At 40.7% G+C, this 24,061-nt stretch overlaps 1 protein-coding gene across 5 annotated transcripts in view; it reads right to left on the minus strand.

Annotated features, from left to right (window-relative positions):
* The window catches only part of hdac7a (histone deacetylase 7a), a 59,039-nt gene that overhangs the window by 4,427 nt on the left and 30,551 nt on the right, over nt 1-24,061 (minus strand). For all 5 annotated transcript variants that reach the window (XM_020089440.2, XM_069526231.1, XM_069526233.1 and 2 more), the window contains 21 exons: nt 18,296-18,486; nt 18,058-18,148; nt 17,172-17,277; nt 16,531-16,631; nt 15,390-15,512; nt 15,086-15,195; nt 14,355-14,456; nt 13,498-13,663; nt 12,830-13,035; nt 11,959-12,162; nt 11,146-11,371; nt 10,367-10,500; nt 9,976-10,096; nt 9,630-9,679; nt 8,866-8,973; nt 7,231-7,286; nt 6,495-6,582; nt 6,212-6,331; nt 6,032-6,129; nt 337-455; nt 3-136 (listed from right to left, as the gene is read on the minus strand). In XM_020089440.2, coding sequence (XP_019944999.1) covers nt 3-136; nt 337-455; nt 6,032-6,129; nt 6,212-6,331; nt 6,495-6,582; nt 7,231-7,286; nt 8,866-8,973; nt 9,630-9,679; nt 9,976-10,096; nt 10,367-10,500; nt 11,146-11,371; nt 11,959-12,162; nt 12,830-13,035; nt 13,498-13,663; nt 14,355-14,456; nt 15,086-15,195; nt 15,390-15,512; nt 16,531-16,631; nt 17,172-17,277; nt 18,058-18,148; nt 18,296-18,486 — 2,654 coding nt within the window. The remainder of the gene's footprint in view (nt 1-2; nt 137-336; nt 456-6,031; nt 6,130-6,211; nt 6,332-6,494; nt 6,583-7,230; nt 7,287-8,865; nt 8,974-9,629; nt 9,680-9,975; nt 10,097-10,366; nt 10,501-11,145; nt 11,372-11,958; nt 12,163-12,829; nt 13,036-13,497; nt 13,664-14,354; nt 14,457-15,085; nt 15,196-15,389; nt 15,513-16,530; nt 16,632-17,171; nt 17,278-18,057; nt 18,149-18,295; nt 18,487-24,061) is intronic.

Genomic DNA, 24,061 nt, shown 5'->3' on the forward strand with positions numbered 1-24,061 from the left:
ACCTGTATGCCCAGGAGTGCACTGACACAGGCTTCAGATGCGTCACAGATAGCTGTAAGGTCGTGACCTCCCTCGAGGGCCAAAATCAGACGACCCCCTGCTAGAGACATCAGCTGGCGGGTCAGGAAACTGAAACCTGAGGTGCACAAAGGTCCACATACAAAGTATGAAAAGCCAGAAATAAAGCTTGGCTGGCAGGTACAGGTGCAATGTTGACACCACACATTGCAAAAAAGTCGCTTTAATTACAGTAATAATAACATCCACAGGAGAATCAAGTTTTATTTCCATCTGTTGCTAAAAATTAGACCTTGATGTTGGGACTGCTATGCTCACATTTAGAGGAGACCTTGTACCCTCCCAGAGGAGCCGGGTTTCCCTCAGCAGCATCAAATCCAGCTGACACCAGCACGACGTCCGGGGAGAACTCCTGAGCGATGGGCATCACCACAGACCTGCAGACACACAAACACAGACCACTGTCACTTAAACAGACCATAAAGAGACGTCTGTGTTGATGCAGTTCCTACTGGTTACCAATAGAGGTATGATACAAGTCATATATTCCACAACAAAGGTAACGCAATTGTTATTCAACTTTACTTTTTTACTTTTAAAATAAGTGGTGATCATTGAAGATTTTGTTATTTTGCCATGCACCGGTTTGAGAAGTCTCCTTGTTGTAGCATCCAACCAGTGTTTAATAACTCTTTAAGGTTAGAAATGCACAAAAATCCAATCTTTGAAACTGTGTATTTCTGTCCTTTGTCCAGATATGTGCACATTTGAGCCTCAATTATACAGAGCAGCTGCTACAAGAACAGACAGGAAACAGGGTTTTTTTCTGTGCAGTCACAGGAAAACCAATCGTAGAATAATAAGACTCAGAAATCTTTCATGAAATCTGGATTCTGAGATTTGAAATGTCAGCGCCACCAGTTCAAAATACAGAAATCATCTATGTTTATTTATTCATTTTAGAGTCAGGCTGATTTTCAGCCTCATTGTCAGAGGACTCATCGGACAGTGATGAATTTGAACATGTCAGTGTGAGGTGATTTTAACAAATACATGTCTTCAGTCTCACTGTGTATGTCCAGCTTAAGGTTTCACTGAGTGGAGTTGTTTTGACACCCTAATAAACAGCAGCATTAAATCACTAAATGCATGAGAACATGCATTTGTGTTGGAATGAACAAATCACATAAAGAGAATTAAAAAAAAAGAGCTAACTGGACCAAACAGAGGTGAAAACATGACAATGATCTTTCACAGTCTGACTTGTTGCCCACATCTCAGTTGATTCACAGCTTAATAAATCACTTTTCATCACTGTGTTCATGAACACTGTCCCTAATATTCAGTAAATAGTAGCTGTTTATTTGGGCATTTCAAAACCGGACCATCTCCCTGACGTGACAAATATTAATGATCAAGTCTAAAATGATCATTTACATGAAAAGTGAAACAAGGGTTCGGCTGATCCCAGACTCAGCAGCCTGGGCAGAGCTGACAAAGGACCATTGTTCCTCTCGTGCGTCTGCAGCAGAGCCTGTGTGACAAAGTCATATTGTTTTGTCAGCTCTCATAGCTGCACAGTGTTATTTGTAAACTTCAAACACGTGAACATTTCCTTAATGCTATTGTTGTTCAGAAGAGAGCTGAGCTGTCCCGAGGTGGAAAGAGGCTCAACTCTGCTGCTCGATGCTGTCGGCGAGTTCAAAGTCGGAGTGTGCGAGTCTGTTTCCCATTAGAGGCTTGTCACTCGCCTCACGTCATTGACAACACAGAGAAAAGAGGAAAAACTGCCCATCTGGGATCCATTTAACTTCATTATTCTGCCTGGGGACTTTGGAGACCTCCCTCCCCTTCATACACACCACACCAACACACACGCACATATTCAAACACATACTGCTGTCATGACTGCATGCAGATGGACAACATGAGCTCACACACAGAAATGAGCGCACGTACGTAAAACACTAACGCACTTCCAGCACATACAAAGACAAAGACGGCACACGGATGACATTTCATGCACATACTGACACAAACACATGACGCGGAAGTGGTTTTACTGTGTAACACTTTTACAATGCTGTGTGTTGCATGCTGGGGTTGTATTACGCTTTAATTGGTTGAATAATTACGATCCATTAAGGAGACCTAAACTTCATCATAAACATGCGGATATGAAGCAGAGCATGCACAAACTCATCACACACATACACGCACACACACACACACACACACACACACACACACACACACACATACCTTACCACAAAACCCAACCCCACCTCTCCTGTAGACCCATTAAAACTCCTGCGCTCCCCCCAGACAGTAACTACAGACAAACTAATGGAAAGATGGAGGGAAGGAGGGAAGGTGGAGGAAAAGGGGGGCACTTATTAAAGATCAATCACATGAGGAGAAGTAGAGTGGGGAGAACCTGTGTGTGTGTGTGTGTGTCTACGGTGGTGAGGGTCAGGGGGGTGGAAAAGAAAGGGGGGAGTGAGTGTGAAGGATAAGGTGAAAAAGCACCAAAGCTCCCCCTCTGAAGTTGCAGCACTCAGACTTTACCCATAAACCTCTTCTTCTACTCTTTACCTCAGACTTGCAAACTTTACCAATTACAAAGAGATGCAGGATACGTAAGTGACTGCATGAAATGTTTCAGTTGTTAGACCCGCATTTCACAGGATATTCATAAAACCTAAGAAATGTTCCTTGAAAAAATAAAAATAAAAAGCTCCAAATATTACCAGCTCTTGCTTCTCAGTGAGTACAGTGCAGTTATTTAATTTCTCGGCACATTCACTATGATCATCATGTAATAACTATCATGGCCCAACAGTCTCCTTGTGAATCTACATTTAAATTCACTAGTCTAGATTCTAATTTGGATCTGCTTATAATTATCAGTCCCCTAAACATGCCTGATTTTTTTCATTAAGATTTAAGAACTCCCTATCTTGCGATGTTAAAGTGAAAAATAATTTCCTGATGCACCCCCTGATCCAAATCAGTACCAAAGTTTAATGGGAACTTCATTATCAGAAATAATCTCACATTTGGAATCATAATTTCTGGGAAGATTAAGCACAAGTGTCAAAGTATGAAAACACTTGAAGAGTTTTCATTGTACACATCCTAATGTGTATGGAGAAGAAAGCAGCCAAACTACTGCTGATAGAAACAACTGCTTTGAATTTCCCCACTATTATTATTTACTAAATTTGATTTGTTAACTGATCTGGCATCCTGGTGGCTTCTGCATCTATATACAATGTTCAATATTCACTTTGTTGCAAGCCATCCTCTGTCTGAATACACTTTTTTTTTCTCCCGCCTCATTGTATAATTGCTAATAGTGACCAGTGGCAGAAATAGATTCTAGAGAGATCTACTAAAAACAAAAATTTTAAATTATTCTCTATAATTAAGTGGACAATCATCTGGAAATATTTCTCTCATCATCTCATCATCTGGAGCTGCAGGCAGACTGACACAAATCAAATGATTGCTGAGAACTTCTATTAGGTCCAGATCTGAAGACAAGGCCATACAAGTGGCATTATGTAATTATGTTGGCCCCATTGAACATGAGGAGGAACATCCATCTTGATTCTGGGAGAATGGTTCAACTCAATTTTGTAATTTGATCCTTTCTTTGTTTTAAACTTGGACAAAACAGAAGCGCTTAAACATCCAAACGCTAAAGACGGTCTGTCACATGAAAACAAGAGACTGCAGCCAGCATTGCATCGTTCAGTGCACACACAACTTCTCCTGTGCAAACAGGGAGGGACACATTCTTAATAATAAGCAGATGGATGTGAAAGCATCAAATATCGAGCAGTTCCAAGCAGCAGTTTTTTTCAGACTCCAGAAGGAGGGCACCATTATTAAAAGATTACATCTAAATCAAATATCTGGTTGTAAAACTTTTCTCTGTCAAAGTGGCACAATCACTGTCAATGGAACAAAATACCATGCAATATCATTATACCACCTTCTGGACTACCATGATATAAAATGCAATATTCATACTGCACACACGACATCCTGGGCCAGACGAACATGTTCTCTTACTAACCTACATGTTGAACACTGACACATCTTGAGTGTCGAGTTTCATGTCACTGCCCTGGAGGTGAACTGCTCCCTCTCAAAAATACTGGGTGCACAAACCCACACCTTCAAATTATTCTCATGGGTAAATCTGTTTTTCTGTTCTCTGCTCCAAAAACAAAGGTCAGAGGTCAGGATTAAACTACAAGGGCAGCCTCCTTTGGCACTGCAGCCTTTGCCTTTTTAATTATCTACTAAATCCTGAATCATTCTGTATGAGGAACTGTTCATCTCCACACTTGGCATGTGTATTGTTGAGAACCCAAAAAAGTGCATTGTCGAATTTGATGTGAATTGGACACACTCCAGTGGTCCGCAGCTTAGACTAATCATCGATCAAAGTCGAGTCGAGTTTCACTGAACTTTGAATAAACAGGTGAACAGCTCTTTATGCAGCAGCAGTGCTGCAGCTTCAGGGTCCCGCTGCAGGTCTCTACTTACAATTACTCTGAATTTTACAGTTTCAGAAGGACAGGTCATGCAGACGGCCCATTCCAAACATGCAGGTTTAAAACGGCCACTGTATCTAAATATTAATGAAGTAAATTCAATCTTGTGTATCAGCAATGACAGGAACTTAATGCACTGAGGCAGACCATTGCTGTCTGGGCCTGTGTCATTATTATGTCAGTTCGCTAATGTTCGGATCACAGCCCACCCACCTGATGGGCGCATGTGTGTGAGTGCGTGTTTGACTTTGTGTGTTTGTGCTGCATATAAACATATGCATGCTTGTGTGAATGGGCACAGGTTCCCCCCTGTTATGTCTGCGACTTTGCCACTGTTCCCCTTTTCCAGTAACCGTGTGGTTACGGCAGTTTCCTTTGGGTTTGCTGCACCAGACAACCAAAAAGCCCACACTACTGAAACTTTACTGGTGCCAAACACCCACCGACAACAATTACCCAACCCACGAGCAGGAAGTAACAGGCTGTAGTCTGTCAAACATGGATGTTATTTGCTGTAAAGCATCTGAAGTTACTGGAAACAGGCATCGGCAGACACATGCTCTCCAAATGACAAGGATTATTAACTACGCAAGAAGTACGTCAGAGGCGATGTGAGGCCGAGCTTCTGATCAGCTTCAGTGTGTTTGTTGTGGCTCAGTGTAAAGGAAGTGAGAGGGGTTGTCTGATTACAGCCCCACTTAATGTCCTTATCCTGATCAATAAAACAGCTGGTGGCAAAACTATGGCTTTTTTGTTTTTTTGCCAATTCAACCAGATTTCCCATCCCAGACACAAATTAAACCCAGAAGGACAGAAAAACGATTTGCATTCCTCGTGTCCTGGTCTTAATTTGTGAGCATGCTGATACAATGACAACAGAAAGATCTACTGTGGCTCATTGTCTCTGCACCATGACAACGTTTTATGTCCAGATCTTAATGAAAAAAACCTGCGGTAACAAATACATACATATTTCACAGAATATCAACCAACTTTAAAAACTCCTCTCAAAATATGTTCAAGGAGGCCTTTTCCCTTTAAATGTAGTGGATCGGAGAACTTCCACATCTCTACAACTTAACGATGGGCGACAAAATAACGAGAAAATGTGAATAAGCGAAAGCAGATGCCTCCATAAAGGACACATGGGGTCAGTGAAGGCTTTGATGAGTATTAAATGTATATGAATCATATGCTATATCCCTCACAGTAATCAGATCTCTGCCAAACCTATGATCTATGGGAGATTTTGGAACATTATGGGATGTTGTTGGTCCCTGCGGTGTACAGCGCTCCCACAGACATGGAGGATCTGTATGAGGGAGCACTCTAGCTCAGCTCAGACACTTAATGCCAGTTATCCCCCTTTGATTTGTCACTCATCTGTTTATATGTTTTCAGCTTGTGTTAAAAAGTCCTGTGTATGAAACAGAAGCCGGCTCTACCTGAATGCGGCGAGGTACTCAGCATCTCCCATGGGCGGGTCCAGTCCTCCCGTCCACGCCACATTAACATTGAAGCCCTCGCCTGCTCCAGAACCAACCTAAAACCAGAAAAATATCTAGAATTTATTTGAATTCTTGTGATTCACGAAAGGGATACGGAGGAATGTGGATGCCACCCACCTCAGCCGGTGACCCACTGCCAGGAAAGAAGTTCCCGTCGTCGTAGCGATGAAGCGAGATGTAGAGAACGCTGGGGTCGCTGTAGAACACTTCCTGGGTGCCGTTGCCATGGTGAACATCCTAGCAGCAGAATGAAGGAAGCCATATTACTATTAAACTGTACCAATCAGCTCCACAGGATATAATTTCACTTCCACAGACATGCTCACATCAAATACCACATCAAAATAATTAACAACGGTGAAAATAACTGCATGGAGTCAGAGTAAAGAAACCATCTTACCCAGTCAACAATGAGAACCTTGCTGACGCTGAGCTTGTGCTGGAGCTGCTTGGCCGCTATCGCCACTGAATTGAAGTAACAAAAACCCCTGTAGAGACAAACAATGGATACATATGATTATTAAAAAGTCGTTTTCATTGAGCTCTTCCATTGATCATTGATTCTCCATTGTTGCTATGTGAGTGTAATACAGTCATAAAAGGTTGAAAAGCCTCTGTCCCTCTGGTTTGTCTGTAGAGTCAGTGACTGCGTTTGCATGGACACCAATATCCTAATATTAACCCCATTAAGACAAAATGACACTGACTGTGACAGCATTTTCCTAGTAACTTAACCTGAATAAGATCATATTCAGAATAATTAATTAACAAATTAAGACATGCAGAGTATCACAATCTAAGTCACATTATGTAGACAATCTTATTTTAACGTCCACGTCCACGTTTTCATTTTGGAACATCGACATATGTTAGTTACCAGCTACTTGATGATGCATGCCCTGGATGTACACAAGATGGAAAAATAAAAAAAAGAGACGGTATACAGTATTGAGGTTTTAAAACTGGTGCAATAACGTTGGACGTATAAATCAAAAAAAGTATATATCTTTCTTATTTTGTCCCTTTTTCGTAAATATCCTTCAAAGAGAAGCTGCTGACTGTGCAGCACTCTGTGGTCAGGCTGAGCATGTGACACACACACACGCACACACACACACACACACACACACACTTACATTGGATTGGAGGGGTCTGCGTGATGCCCGGGCGGTCTGACCACAGCAAAGCCGTTCTGTGGAAAGAAAGAACATTCTATTAATCAGTGTGCGACTGGAACTTGACACGCACCGTCACTACAATCTTTAATCTTACTTTTTATACAGTTCAGGAGTTAAACTGAAAAATTTAATTCTTCCTCAAAGGCACAATCCCACTGACGAAATTCAAAACCCACGACGCACAACAACCAATGCTTTTTGGTCTGTGTAAGGTTTGTTTACATCAGTGCAGAGTGTTATGATTACAATCTTCAATCATATGATAGAAAATCCTGGAAATGTATATTGACACAGGTTCCTTCCTGTAGCCTCAACTCCCAGTTCCTCAAAGCAGCAGCACACGGAGCACATTGGTGCCCACGAGCACAAGCAGAAGACATGAACCCTCTTTTATTCCTCATGTTCTGAAACTGTTTTATAAATGAATAGATTTTTGGTAAAACGTTCTTTGAATTAGTCAACTTCTTTGCCTCAAAGAGTAAACCCCAGAGCACACACACAGTTCCAGTCATTCATGGTACTTATTGTAAAATAAATATATACAGTGGTAGCAGTGTAGTGGTTGTGTACTACAATGGCTCATCATAGGTTGCTGTTTATTGTTTTGCATTCTCTGCTCCCCTGGTTTTGCCCAATTTTATTGTTTTATTTTAGGGTTGAAATGTTTGGAATGAAGCTGCCGCCTTTGATACGCTTTTAGCCAGTGGTATATTTAAATTTGATTTCATGTTTATCCCAGACTTTTAATCATCGTGAGGAGGAGAGTGAGGAAATGGAGGCATTTTTATAACAGGGAAAACTCTTTCTGAAACCCAGTCATCTTTGAAGTGGGTTGGTGGCCTCTTAAGGCAGAATGAGGCCTCCTTAGCATTTCCAATTCTCTCAGAGGCTAGGAGTTGTCATACAGGAACAAAGCACTGTTAGCTGTGGACACAAGTACTCCAGAATTACTTCACAATGTTTTTAAAATTACTTTTGTCCCACTGCCCAGAGCCTGAAAAGGAGAACTTGTAGGAGTATAACATCATTTTCATGTCTGCAAAAAAAAGTTGAGATGTTTACATGTTCCTTGACTACATTTCATCCATTTTTTGGGGGGTAATGTTCTGTTCCCTCGTCCTGAGTTAATGCTCCTGAGCTACTTCACAATCCACTGCCACTTTTTATTGTTTGTGTGCTGGAGCTTGTGTGCAGAGCTTTCTATAAACTTTGTGTTCATCCTACCTAGTTTATCTGCAGTGAAGATTTTACAGGCAATGTTTTTGGTATAATCGGACTTGCTTCATTATTGTTCACGATAAATAAGACGGTTGAAACGGTAAGTGTCCCCTTACATACTCTCCTGTGGGGTACACCCTTTGATACACTTATGCAGAAGTATGAGGTGAGATTTTAAATTAATATTTTTAAGATTAATCTGTAATCATCAGTTTGGATTTGTATTTATACATCATACATTACTTCAATGTGAGGCAGTTCATTCACATAAGATATTCCAACTAGCCTCCTGTTATGAAGTTGACAGAGTAACTTCTGGTTCTTTGACACTGTCGCCTCCTTAGTGCAGAGCGACTGCAGAGTTTAGTTTCTCACCTTCAGTTCTCCTTTGGCCACTCTGCATGCCAGCTCGACAACGCTGCCCGCCGCCATGCGTGCCGCTGTAGAGGTGTGCGACTCATTCCATATTGTGTCATTATCAACCTGTCAATTAACAGACAAATGATGGAGGTTATTAATCTATCCATTAAAACTAAATATCAACACATATCCAAAAGTGTGGAACTCTTTATGTGTTCATTAATTTATTATAACTGGCCAGTATCAGACAGACCTTCACACTGATTCTAAGAATGATTTCCACCTGTACAGAACAGGATGTGAAAAGTGAAGAATTTCTCTGAGGCAAGGATGAACCCAACTTACAGCTGTGACTCGAAAGTGAAAATGTTTCACTCTCTAATGTTGTGGTCAAACCCATACTTTTTCCATTTCCATTGTTTATTAGTTTTTCCTTTCTCTCTGCTGTTTGTTCACGGGCTGGCATTACTGTCCATCTGGCTTGGACAATGAAATTTGAGGCATTTCTTTTATCCTTGGTCGTGGACATATTGTTCTGGTTAGTCTGACTTGTCATGGTCTGACGCGAACTGTCAGGCCAACATTAGCATTTGGCCCAGCCAGCTCTATTTTCCTCTTTCATATCCTGCCTTCCTCACTGTCCTTCTTATGATTCTGTCTTTTGCTCATCTTTTTTGCTTTGCTCTGAAACAATGTCGTCTTTCATGCGTGCATTTATTGTGGTGTGTTGTGTAGCTTTCATTAAGAGCAAAAAAAGTGCGTGTGTGTGTTTCTCTTACCCCTACTCCTCTACATGGCAACATCACAAACATTCTCTGAGAGAGGATTCCTGAGGAAACAGAAATAAGTGTTATTATACATTCAGAAACATATATATGTATGTAGTTTCACTTTTTAGTATAACAAGTCTATGCTTTGGAGGCTAATGAAGGCATTGGTTGGCCTGACATAATCCCTTGGCACAAGAAAACTATTGTTACGCTATATTCCTCCATCAATTTTCGAATTTTTGTAAACCTAGTGTAGGTCAAGGACATTACTCTGTGGACTAAATGACTCATGAAATAGAGTTCACCTCATCAGTTTCAGACTTTACAAATCCATCACTGTGAGGTGTATACATACCGGCCAGTTTGCGGTTATCCAGCTTGAGTCTGTTGAGAGGATTTGTGCCATAGAGCAACACATGTCGCTCCGTGTGGACTGACTGCAGCTCCTCCAGAGTGGCTTTACGACCACGAATAGTCTGTATAGACACAAAGGTATTAAGTGACTCTCTTATCGTTAATACTTTGATGATGCACAAAGAGAAGCTGTTGTTATCAAAGTTCTGCTCCAAAAGAATCTGTAACTGTAAACTCAAACTTTGTCTTTTTAAATAAATACAATTATTTAATTATTTATAGATTTTTTTATTTAGGATGAAAAATTATCATTTTTTAAAACAAATGATCTGCACGTTATACCGTGTGTGTGTGTGTGTGCGTGTGTGTGTGTGTGCGCGCTCATGCTCTACCTCACACTGTCCCCTTAGGCCTCTCTCCTGTAGTCGAGACCAGATGCTCTGTATCCTGCCAGCGTGCTCTGGGTGACTGCTGTTGTCTCCACATGTACACTGGTGCTTCAGCATTTGAGAATCGTACACCAGACCTGCGTGAACATACATATACACACACAAGCGTCATATAGACATTGTCAATTTCTCAGATGAACAGAGCCAATAAAGCAGCGTTTGCACTTAAAGGTTAAAACACTAACATACGCTTCTTCTTTTTTATGATCCTAAAGTCAGAAGAGTTGTGAGTGATCGATGGCAACTCTCTCCTTCCTTGACATTTTAAATTGACATTTACCAATTATCTCTGTGCATTAAATATGAATCAAGAACAGTTTTTTTATATTTTTCCAATGTTATTTCATTTATGCATATTCGTTTCTTTAGACTGGAGACTTCCTGGAGTGCAACTAGGGGAAACGTCTGTGTGAGGGATTTTTATCTTATCCTCTAAGTCTCAACAACAATATAAATATATATGCATTTACTATAATTTCAAACTACTTATTTGAAAAAAACACTTATATTCTTGCCTTTAAACAAACTTTATTGCTAATCCACTTTGTAATTTCACATGGGAGCAAGATATCCGACAACATGCATCAAATGCTCCACCTCAATTCACACCAGGAGGTTGTGATCATTAAGTCAGGATCTTCACCCCTATAAGCCATGGCTGTATTTGAAATACAGTTATTATATGTACCACTTTTAATATTTTATACCCATGTCTGACTCACCAGTGGTGAAGCGTGGTTTGCTGCTGGTGTCTTGTGGAGCCAGGCTCAGGGTCTTCTCAGGCAGAGTGAGAGAGGTGGAGGCTGGGGATGACTGTGTCCGTGACAGGGGGCGATGGACGCCCAGCCCGCTACCAACCCCACTGCCGCCGCGTAGCATGGGCACTGCCAGGGTCTCCATCTGTCGATGCAGCTGCTGCAGCTGCTTCTGCTGCTCCCATAGCAACGACTACAGGAAGAGTTGGGGTGATGAGGATGAAATATATTGACATTATGGATGAATTCAAAATAAATATAATGAACAAAACAGAAGTGCATAGAACTTTTGATAACATATGTCAATATTACTGCTCATAATAATCATTACAATTTGCAACGTTAATTGTATTGTCAGCTGATATTGTGTGATGGAGGTTGCAGACCTTCCTCCAGCCTAATATCATTAAAACCTCTGAGCAGACTTTATCAAATGTGATGATTTTAATCTGTTTTTTTGATTCTGAACTCTTCTTTAAATGTTTTTTTTAATCCTTCTTAATGTTGAAGCCAGACTTTCAGCGGTGTGGTTTGTGTTGTTTGCAGCTTTCACATTTTCTGACAAGCTCAGCATGTATGTGCACCATATTATCACATCATGCTGAAACGATCACATTAAGGTAATGAATAGTTGTAATAAAAAACCATGAGGCTGCAACTAGAAAGATGCAAGTGCAGGTGTTACGCTGCCATCTGCAGGACAAATGTATAAAAGGAGTCATTTACACCTGCTTGCTGTGTGAATCGAGCTCATTTATCAAAGTATACTACGTTCCCAACCTGGTTGAGTATGAGTGCATGCTGCAGGTTCAGTTGCTCCTCATGGCTATTGGATGCTGTTGGCTCCGCCTCCCTCAGTGACTCTGCCCGCACTCTGCTCTGATAGGTTGGCTCTGTGGGCGAAATCCCACCCCCGTCCTCTGAGTCCATGTCCTCAGAGGGGATCTGATGCAGTCTGGGCTTCTCGCTGGACTTAGTCATCAGCTGCACACGCACACGGACAAACATGCATGGATTGAAGTTGGCATGAATCACACATGCAGATCAATGTGTGTTTACGCAGATATGACATTATCTTGTAATAACTTGCTCATTAACATATACAAACAGGGGAATTTAAAAGGTGACCCAGCACATTGCTGACGTAGTGTAGACAGTCTTTACCACTCAAAGACTGATAAGTGAGGGTACTATGAGTATAAATCTGAAGTGCTTGTTAGAAATAAAATGTTGCTGCGGTCACTAAATCTAATCAAAAATCTGTTTATATAAACTGTAATGATCAAAACTAAGATTGCAGCCTTGAGATTTTAATTTTCTCCTCCTGAAAAAGGATTGTTCAAGTGTCATGTTCACAGTAAACAAAAGGGGTTCTAAGTCTGACTCCATTAGAGGGTTGCCAGGTTAGCTGCTGGATGGATGCACGCACTGAAGGAAATGCTGTGATTCTCAGGAGGAGATTCTCTGGATTAATAAGTAGTGTCTCTTCTATAATTTCTCTTGCACATAATACTTATAATAGATGGAGATAATGACACCCTCAATCAATTTACACGTAACTCTAAATGTGTATAATATGTGTTCAAACTGGACTGTGTTGTGACTTTGAGGGATGTGGAATAAGGCAGCAACAATAAGGGAGCTTTCATACCTTGCCGAGGTGGGTCTGCTGTTTGAGCCTCTCAAGTAGTTGTGTGTTATGCTGTTGTTGAAGGAGGTGTGTATGAAGGGTCCTTTGGCTCTGGGGGAGGGGTTCTGAGCGTGTCCGGCTCAGGGGCTTGTGGGGCTGAGAGCCTCCAGGAGACAGGTGGTCTAACTGGGTGGCAAACTGCAGCGGGACAGAGTCTAAGCCTGGAACTGGGGGGAAAAAATCAAATGTGTTACTCTGTGAGATTAAATTTGATAATTTCTTTAAAGTTCACTTTACATGAGTTTTGACTTTTTTTATTATGCTGTGTTCAAAAGGTAAAGCCACTGAAAAAAAATGCAGCAATGGATGTGTAGTTAATCAGTCTGAAGTTAATAATATACTAACACAAGTACATCAAAGAACAGAAACAATCTGAATGTAGCCACTGGGTGGTGCTCTAGCATTTAATAAACTACAAGGAAAAGCCCTTTCATTGAAAAGCGACTGCTTCCCCAGGTGGTTGAAGTAAATGAATGTAGTGTGTGTGTCCATGCGTACATATTTGTGTATTTTGCAGCCTTGTACATTTTTTGATGTGCATCCAAGTCTGAGATGTTAATTGGTTAAAGACAGTCAAAGTAACATTTGTGTTTCATCATGAATGTCTAAAGTGTGTGTGTTTGCCTCACCAGAGAGTAGAGGAGTGTGCACCAGTCCAGAGGGTTCCAGGATGATGACGGGCAGGTGAGGGTGCCCGGCCTGATCCTCTCTGCTCAGGGGGAGGAAGACGGGGGAGACCCCGGCTGTAACCACCGGCAACCGGCCGACCTTCAGAGAAGACAGCTCTCCTTCACCCTGCACACGACCAAGCATCTTTACAACGACAGAAAACACACTCACGTTCCTTTTATCACAGCTCAGTTACCATGGAAACATACAGCAAAGTAGGAGATAAATATAATGTACTGCATGTCCCACAATGTCGAAGAAAAAAAAACAGAACATGCACCGTGCTTCCTTTTTTTGATATACTTCTTATTAAACACAAGGTAGTGACCTGGAACAATTCATTGTCAAATCATGGTATGTTTGTTTTTTAACTTTTACACATCTCTTCAAGCCACTTAGTCTGAAACTCAGTCACTGGCTATAATACAACATAACAATGTTTCTTAAATGAAGCAGATTGCTGCATTAGTCTCATAAAATATATTGTTAGATTACATCCTGAGATATTTGTATTCTTCCTGCTTAGCATCTTTTATCAACATGCCCACTCAGTCGTATTCTCAAATGGGTTCACTCTGACATTTTCCTGGTATTTTACTAGGGGGCTGGTGAGAAATGTTCCAGAAAATATCCAGAGCAACTGACTTAGACATTTGCATTCTTACATCCAGCCCCTTTTGGAATAATTCAGGAAAATATCCAGACTTCAGCAACTCTCAAACTTTTCAGCAGCTCCTCCCACTTGTTTTAGGGATAAAAGACAATGTAAGAATAACCGAGTTGTTGTGACAGACGTGTGGTGCAGCTCAGTGTTTACCCTGGCGTTGGCTGGTAGTCCCAGTGTGATGGTGGGCAGAGTGGAGGGGCTCTGGATGGTGAAGTTAGCCAGAGTGCCGTCTCTGAGCAGCAGCTTCTGGGCCTGGAAATTCCAAACATATTTTCTATTAAAAAAACATTACATTTATTCTCACATCAGAGGAGCTTTCCTCCATCGCTGCTCCGCTCTAGTTACATCATCTGTCTTTGCTGTGTGCTCTTAATATGAGTGAATGTCACATGTAGAGTAACCTACACCCATGTAGTCTAATTAAACCTGAGCTAATGTTTTGTCCTGAGCTGAATCATGAATCAGACATGTGAGGCAGGTGTGGCAGAGGCTGCTCTGTTCCGACTCTGTGATTAAATTAATTATGCATAAACGGCTGACACTCATTGTTCCTTTACTCTTGTGTCACTGCTTTAAACATGTCATTACTCAAGGACTCAGATCAGCTCATGTACATGAAAGAACCTTTTAATTAGACCGTGTGCTTACTTGTTTAAATGTCTAAGAGGCTAAAAGTAAGTGCTTCTATTTATCGTTGGTCTTTTATATGTTTCTTACTCTCATAAAACTTCAATGTTATTTCTTTACTTATGTCCCAAATGTAAAAATCTGTTTCAGGTGGAACAAGAATGGCTTCTCTTTACATTACTTCATCAACATTGTGAAGGCGTGTGTGTGAGTTGCATGTGTGTGTGTGAGAGTGTGCATGTATGCATGCTGACCTCATGTGAGAGGCCGCCTGCAGATGGCAGTAGTCCATTTTCATTGGGCAGACTGTCATTCGGTGAACTGCAGCCAGAGACTGGAGTACTGCTGCTGCTGGGGGACGAGTCTGGTGAGAGACAGAGACAGACAGTGGGAGAGTGTCAATACAATAATGTCTCTGGACCATAGTGTACTTACAGTCGATTACATTACATCTGTGAAACAATTGTTTAAGCTCCTTTGTTTGACCCAATGAAATGATCACATATCAAATCAGTAGTGTGTTACCAATCCCACTCGTTTGTGTGTGTGTGATCTTACCCAGCGTGTCAGGAACTCTGTGTCTGACAGTGGGCGGGGCACTCTCTTTGCGGGTGAGCGGGCTCTTGCGGGTGTTCAGGTGTTTCTTCAGCTTGTGTTTCACCTTCAGATTGGGCTCAGATGCTGACAATTTAAAACAACAGCAGGAAAGTTATGTTATATGATCGCGTCTAAATGGTTTACTTTATTCTGCTGCAGAGTGTTACCTCCTAACAACGATTTAACATCATTACAACGACTGGTCACAGCAGACATAGACACAAAAATACAGGTATTAACATTAAATATTGTTTGGTTGTATCCATGTCTCCCAGTGAGCCAAGATTAACAAAACAAAAAGCAGACACGCCTGAGATGAAGACACACATTCTGTGACACACACGCAACAATGAAGTGTGGCCAGAGCTGTTATCTCACCAAAGAGTTAAGAGGGGACACAATACATGGCTGACTGTAAAAGACGGGATAATGTATTTCTTTATTCATTGCAGTTAAATTCTGCAGCTTTAGTTTCAGTAATATAAGATCACTGTTGCCTGAAGTAGTGAGTTGCATTATTGGGTAAATCCATGGTGGTAAAAGATCAGAATATTTCATATCAATGAAGAAAAAAAAAAGAAACAAACAAAGATGATGTTTCACATCCTAATTTATAGTAATTTGTCACTTAATTTTGAATTTCTAATTTTATTATGAGCACCCTAACCAATAAGAATATACTTCTGAGTGTTTTTGTTTAAAAGGACAACGGCACAAAATGGTGGCTAAGCTGGTTCGAACCAGTGCCCACTTCGTTTAGATATCATATAGATACACACACACACACACACACAGTCTGTCTGCCTGTGTACAAAGTAAAAGTGTTTCCTCTGCAGAGAAGTGTTCTCTCTTATTATCTAAAAAAATAAAACAAACAATCCTACAAAGCTCACACAATAGAGCTCGCTGATAAATTTATAGTTTGTTACGCCCAAAACACACCCATGATTAATTAAGAGACTAAACCCTTTTAAATCCTGCCTGGCACGGCAATCTTTTTTTAGACTATTCAACTCTGTATTTTGACACACCCTCATTGCACCTGCACCATGTACTTAAATTGTTAAAATAGAGCTCAAAGTGTGACGTGATGATGACTTACCTGCTCTGCGGAGTGGCGTCCCTTCTGAACCCTCTGGAGACGGCTGTGACGGTGATGGCACCAGAGGTTGGGAGGACGCACTTGGGTCTGGACCCAGATTTCTGAGGAAACACACAAACACAAATAGATCAAAGTTTACATTAGATTATAAACTTAAAGTGTATTTTGCATGCAGATTGTAGAGTTGACAGGGTATAACTAATACTGCATTCTGTATGAGAGTCTGTATAGGCTCATTTTTATCTGTTTACATGGCAACCTGAAATAAAAGAAAAGGACCTATATTATATTGTTGCAAATATATGTATAAGGCATGTGTATTATACATACCATCCAAGCTAACTGTACAACAAGGTAATGAATTAAACTGGCTGAAAATTAAACAACACAATGCCAGGTATAATACAAAGCTACCAATATGCATGTAAACCATCATGGTCCATCGTAATGGTGTCATTGTAAAGTGTAATGATTGCACATGATCACAAGTTGTTTTTTTAAAGCCATTTCTCTAATTTGCATTTTAAGGTCAGATAATTACTACTGTCAACGAGTAAATGATTTTAGTAGTTTGTTACTATTTGCCCAAACATATTTAGAGTATTGATATTTTCCATGTTTATGTGTGTATTTTGCATCACCTGTAGGCTACAGTGTTGGAGTTCGTTCTCTCCTGCGCCGCCTGTTTCCGCTTCTTAAGAATTACCTCCTGCAATTTCTGTTTTACCAGGGAACTGGCCACCGCGCCTGTCAGTCAAGAGCACAAACCACTGATTAAAAATATAAATGACTCACAAACTGCTTCATCATGAGGAGGAGCGGCCAAGTCAAAAGCACAGGACACAACCAGCCATTGTTGAATATTTGTGCAACACATAATCAGTGACTAATAGTAAATCATATAACAGAGACAGCTCAACCAAACTGTGGTTGAGTTTAATGGCAAACATGTAGTGCGAGACTATGGATGCTTTTTGTATTTTTTTAGTATGAGACAGGGTGGTCACCAGTTTAAGATTAAGTTTGCTATTTCTGTTTGCATGTGAGAGTGTGTGTGTGTGTGTGTGTGTGTGTGTGTGTGTGTGTGTGTGTGTGTGTGAGTGTGTGTGTGTGTGTGTGTGTATGCACACAGAGGTGATGGGGAGTCAATATTGACCGAGTGACTTTATGTGCACAGACCTACAGCTATATTTGACTCCACTGTTGCAGCTCCACTTGTCCGGTTATATTTAGCTCTCATATCAAAGCAAACAGCCTTGAAAGTCGAGAAACACCGTTGAATAAAGATGAAATAAAGATTTCTCACGGGTACTTTCCTCTCCACCCATGATCAACACTCTGGGCCATAATTATTTTAACAGTCGCAGAAATAATTGAAAATGAAAAAAAAATACAATGATGTGAACAGAGACTTGAAGAAACATGTTAGTGAAGCGGGTGTGTGTGTGTGTGTGTGTGTGTTTGTGTGTGTGTGTGTGTGTGTGTGTGTGTGTGTGTGTGTGTGTGTGTGCGTGTGTGTGGGCTCACTTTGTTGACTCTTGTCTTTGTGTTTTAACTGCTGCAACTCCTGCTGCTTCTCATGGTGCTCCTGCTCTCGCCTCCTCTGCTCCACATTAAACTGAAACCACACACATATTTACATCATAGCAACATGCATGAAACAAGTGCTTGTGTAAGATCAACATGTAAGAAAATAATAATAATAAACACAATTTTTCTTCATTCAACTAATTCATTCATTTTTCATGTTCTTAATGTCTGTTACCCTGATTTGCTGGTGCAGTTGCTGTTGGGAGAAGGAGGTGCAGGGCTGAGAGGAGAACTGGGTGAGGAGTAAAGGTGGGTGCAGCGGCGTGAACAGCGCCGTGTCCGAACCAGGGCGCATCCCCCGCTCTCCCACCCTGAGGTCCATGGGAAACAAGGCCGCACACAACACCGGCAACGCCACCGAAGGATCTGGGAAAAGATGAGAAGGGGGGGAGGTGTAAATTTACTTCATCCTCCAAAGAACAGCTGATTTAAACAAACACTGCAGAAAGTTAGACCTGAAAATCAATGTGCACATGGAAACAGATTCTGAAAGAGCCAGTGTTTGGAGAAATTTATTATGGTTTAAAAAAAATTTGAGAGATGTTCAGTGTTAAATATTGTGTGACTGAGTTCCAAATGAAGATAATGTGAATAAAAACAAGACAGTTTACTGCTTGAATAAATATCTCTCATTATCTTTTGGTCATGATAATAACTTTATATTGTAGCTACAGAATCATTTTATAAGTTTAGAACTGTCAGGTTTGATTAATGCTATTTTTAATTTTCTGTGTCAGGCTTTGTCTGTGTCATTTAAGAAGAAATATCGTACTTCCTGGTAACACACAAAAGCGTACAGTCATTTCAGAGGCAAATTTAATTTGCAACATTGTTGTAGTCTGACCACACTTAAAAGTATGTGTATTTCGGTTTGTGGTGTGATTATGTGGAATAGTCTGGAGGAAGTAAAGTAATAATATACAGTTCAAAAAGATTAGAAGAAAATTATTTTCAAAAGGAAATGAGGAAGGAGAATGCTGTTCATAGCGACAATGTCAGTGTTTATTTCATTGTTTTTGTTGGGTATCATGGAGGAGGATCATTGTATGGGGCAAATATAGCATTTGAATAATTGTTGGGGTAAGACAAGATAAACATGTTGCTTCTTCCAACTTCTTTTTGGGCAAGGAATGTTTCAAAAATGTTTATGTCACTTGTCTGTTGATTATTTCACTGGGGATTTATTCATTAGGCATGTATGTGTGCATGCATATGTTATTCTATTCTATCTATCTATCTATCTATCTATCTATCTAATTGCGTATGAATACAGGATCTGTATATATGTTTTATATAAAGATGACTTGGGCTCTGTAATACCAACAGACAATGGGTGGGCCATGAACGATACTGGATACTGAAAGTGCTCCAGAGAAAAAGATCCACAACTCACAATGAAACCAACCAACACCAATAAAATCCACTGCTGATAGACAGGCTGAAAATATGGAAGTATAAAGAGCCAATATGTAAACTAGTACCACACTTACAATGTGTCTTTATTTTCCTTTAAAGTGTTATGAACTTATACCATCTCTCACTCTCACACTGTCTGTGTGTGTCTGTATATAACACAGACACAAATGCATACACACAAATTTCCATGCTCTTTGCATGCTTCTGGAGCTATTTGCATTGCATGGCTGAGTCAATGGGAAAGATTGCCTCATCCGGCACTAAAAACAGGATCCAGGAAGGATCTTGGGAAAAGGCTGGAGGTGGTTTCTGTCTATGACACACATAAACACATATAAGTGCACACACACAGACACATACACACGCATACAGATGCACTTGCATATTCAGACAAAAATGCACACTTACTCACAAAGAAACACATGCCGACATTCACCAAATAAACTTGATGATAAAATAGAGAGCAACACATGTTCAACTGCAGATGAACAGCTGCAAACAAAAGTCTGGGATCACTTTCTCATCCATGGTCTCAGACTTGAGTATATTTATTAACACAGTAAATTTCAACCCACAAACACAAACTATCACACATGCTCACTTACACATTCACATGTCAGACATTCATTCACACCACTGACTGCACCAACAAACCTTGATAATGAAAACAACTTCAAAGATGGAAGTAATGAATGACGTTATTCGTTGTTTGTTTTGTGCATTTAATTATCTAATCAGTAGGTTAATGCAATAGTTTGGGACTCAAGTATTTTACTTTGCTTCGATGAAAGATCATTAGAAGAGGCTGCTGATTTGATGCACCTGCGGGCCAACACGTCGCCGTCTCAAATCAAACACACCCGCCTGCGGTCGGGTCGCTAACAGGTGCATGCTGGGTGTGGTTAAAAAGGAAATGCTAAAATAGTGAATCCTTCAGACGGGATTTCTTCATCCACTGCTGGTGTCACTGAGGTGTGACTGCACAGCTCACTCAGATCACAACATGTAAATGAGACAGTGAGACAATGAGGTCGACTGGTTTTATTGTACACTGAGACGGAAGTTGGATCCAAACCAGATTGTGGAGGACATTGCAGTGCACGTGTGTGAGTGTGTGTGTGTGTGTGTGTGTGTGTGTGTGTGTGTGTGTGTGTGTGTGTGTGTGTGAGTGTGTGTGTGTGTGTGTGTGTGTGTAGTGTCAGTACTCCTCCATATTAGGAGGCACAAATGCAGAGTCTGAATGCCGACCATGGCTGGAATAACAGAAATCCCGTGGTAAACACTCACAGTCTCACACACACACACGCACACACACACACACACACACACACACACACACACACACACACACACACACACACACACACACACACACACACAAGATGATGCACATATTCTTGGTAATGACAGCAAAGAATAACAAGGCTATTATTCAGAGGAAAAGGAGAGGAGAACATGCTTATACAAGGAAACAAAGGCTGCCACAGTTAACACACACAGACGCACACAGCCGGGAACACCAGTGTCTCTCTTTCCTTTGCTATAAATAGCCACACACACACTGGTCCAACATTTACCTACACAGGGCCTTTTGTTTCTACAGAGAACACCACACACACAAATACACACACATATGTAGTAACAGTGATGTCACCTCCAGTTTCCAGTTGTTAGCGAAGTAAAGGAATAAATGAGATGTCTAGAAAAAGAAAAGTTAAAGGGATTCAGAATGATACTGGGGATGTAACATGTTGGTCTCACTTGGTAATAATGCAAAGTGACTTTTAGTGACTTTTCACTGTCATTGACTTTGTCGATACATCCCGTGACCACTTGGGTAGAGACATTTCCGCCTTTTGCTCACGGCTCATAACTCTAACAATGTGTTACTTGTGGACAAGAGTGGAAGGTTCAGTCAATAGAAAAATACTAACTATATTCTTGTCTCGTGAAGAAGTGCCTGTTGCTGCGTGTCACTGGAATAGAAAATAGTCACAAAGCAACATTTTGGTAATGGGATGACATCAAAGTGATCCTGGTGATGATGCTCTTGGAGGTTTAAGTTGGGGTCTTGGCAAAGAGTCATCCAAAAAAAACACAAAACAAAAATCCTCAGAGAAACGATTGTCAAGAAAAAGAACTAATGGAGATTTCTGGAATACTTAGAAGGATACTTAAGGGAAATTGTACGTTGGTGTACACGGCACTCACCATCACGGTTGAGTCTACATGGTCCTTGAGGTGGTTTAGTCTCTGTACCTGCAACCTGGTACCTCCTGGGTCTCTGAGTAATTCCAGACACTAATGTCTTTAGTTCTCTTAAAAAGTGGTGTCATGTAAGAGTTCATTAAATCTAGTCTATAGTACTCAGAGAAGAATAACAAATCTTCTGACATCCTGTGAGTGTGATTCTGTGTTGATTTAATTTAGATAGTACAGAGTTGGGAAGGCATGTACTAGAATAACAAGCATGTACACAGCAGTAGTACCATGTGAGATAATATGTTTGCCTTGAGAAAGCCCACAGGAAAGTTAAATAACAAGCACAAAAGCAACGTTTACACTTTGTCAGTGCTGGAATGACGAGGATTTCCCTGATCTTCCTGCTGCTGCTCATAAGGAGCAGGGCTTCACTGTTCTTCAAACAAAATGTATCATCATCAAGAGGTGAACGCAACAACTGAGACTAGAGTTATTTTTGGATTTTCTTAACCTAAATTTTACAGTTGCAAATAGATTTTTGGTATAAGTATGTCAAGATGTGGCAGGATTTGTGGGAGGTGCATTCTTTTCACTTTGGCTTCTAGAGTTCTGTCAATTAAAACAACAACAAAAAATCTAGTTGGATGATGTTGTTTACTTGACAACTCCCATGAAGCACCAATCCTGTTGACGGATGATGTGGTGTATTAAAGTTGTATTCATGTAACGCAGTAAATAGCAATTATCAACTGTGAACCATTACAAGTGACCAACACAAACAATGAGAAAAGCAGCCGACTGGCAATCTAGCTAAAGTTTTATTTTTTTAAGACAAAGTCATGGGTAAGGTGGATATAAAACAAAATAAAACATTCCATTACCTTGAATACAATTTCTCTGGGTTTGAACATTGCTCTGGGTTTGAACATTTGGATTATGTGAGTGTATGTTTTTAAACTTTTTACTGAAGAGTTGTATATTATATCTTTAATTTTTGGTTGTTCTTGAAAGGAGTCAGAGTTGGTGGATTTGCCTCACAGTTTCTATGTCCTTGTGTCTCGCCACTTCTACTTCCTTCCACAATCCAAGTTCCAATCCGAGACCTGTTCTATATGAGAAGTGCCCTGAGATAACTGTTATGAATTTGTGCTTTATAAATAAAACTGACCTTAATAACCTCAGAACAGAGTTTAAAAATGAGAGTGTACAGTATTTGCTGGAGTGTTTCTGATGGGGCTTGTTCATGTAGAGTTGTGTTATTACAATGTTATCTAACCAGTGTGTGACTATGAGTGTGTGTGTGTGTGTGTCAGTCTGTCATGTAAATCACCAACGATGCAGTATGATACTGCCTGTCTGGTTAGAGACAGTTAGGAGTGTACCATTTATCTAAAAGGTTATGTAGATGAGGATCATGTTCTTGTGCGTGTGTGTGTGTGTGTGTGTGTGTGTGTGTGTGACGTGCATGTGACTGACTGACAGGCAGAGTGAGAGACAGTCCATTCTCTGATCTGGTATTTGGTTAATTCCCTCCCACTCATTCCCCCCCTTTCCATTCTATTACTGTGAACATGTGTTCTGCTATAGGGACTGGTTCTACAGGTAAGACAAGGATTATACAAAGATCTCACGTTCTCTTTCTCCCTCCCCTTCTCTCTCTTTAAGTTATCTTCCTCTGCCCCTCAGCCCCTCCATACCCTCTTACAAATGTTAATAGAGAGAAAGCTGAGGAGATAAAAAAAAGCCACAAAACAGAAAAACAGAAAGATGAAATTAAAAAAAAGTAGAGACAAGGCGAGTCTGCAACAGCCTGCAGAGGAGCCTCGTCACTCTCTGCACACTGAGGACGAGCTGACAGCCAGCACAGTGCCACTAGTGACAGGCACTCAAGCCGTGCAAAGTCAACAAACGTCCGAGCAGACGCCACCACTTTGTGTCTTGTTACACGTCCAGATATAGCAGCACAGCCTCCCTGTGTTTTGACTGTACCGTGTGTCTCAATCATACAACACCTTTTACAGGCAGCAGCTACTTGGAGTTACTAAGGTTGTCACTACCTCAGGGTATCTGTGACGCTCGCTCTGAAAAGGTTCTTTCTTATCTCTTTCTGCGAGTGACACAATAAAAAAGATCTAAGTGCAATTTGTTTCCTACTAGTGCCAATTAAAAAAGAATGGTATCCACTTGGAACAATCCCTGACAATGGTATATCAATGACTAAGACTTCTCTGTCAAACCTGGTTTAAAGGTCCAGTGTGTAAGATTTAGGTGAAAGGGAACTATTGGCAGAAAGTTAATGTAGAATAATTCTCATGATGTTTTC

This window comes from Paralichthys olivaceus, chromosome 6 (genome assembly GCF_024713975.1).
Source record: "Paralichthys olivaceus isolate ysfri-2021 chromosome 6, ASM2471397v2, whole genome shotgun sequence".
NCBI lineage: Eukaryota > Metazoa > Chordata > Actinopteri > Pleuronectiformes > Paralichthyidae > Paralichthys > Paralichthys olivaceus.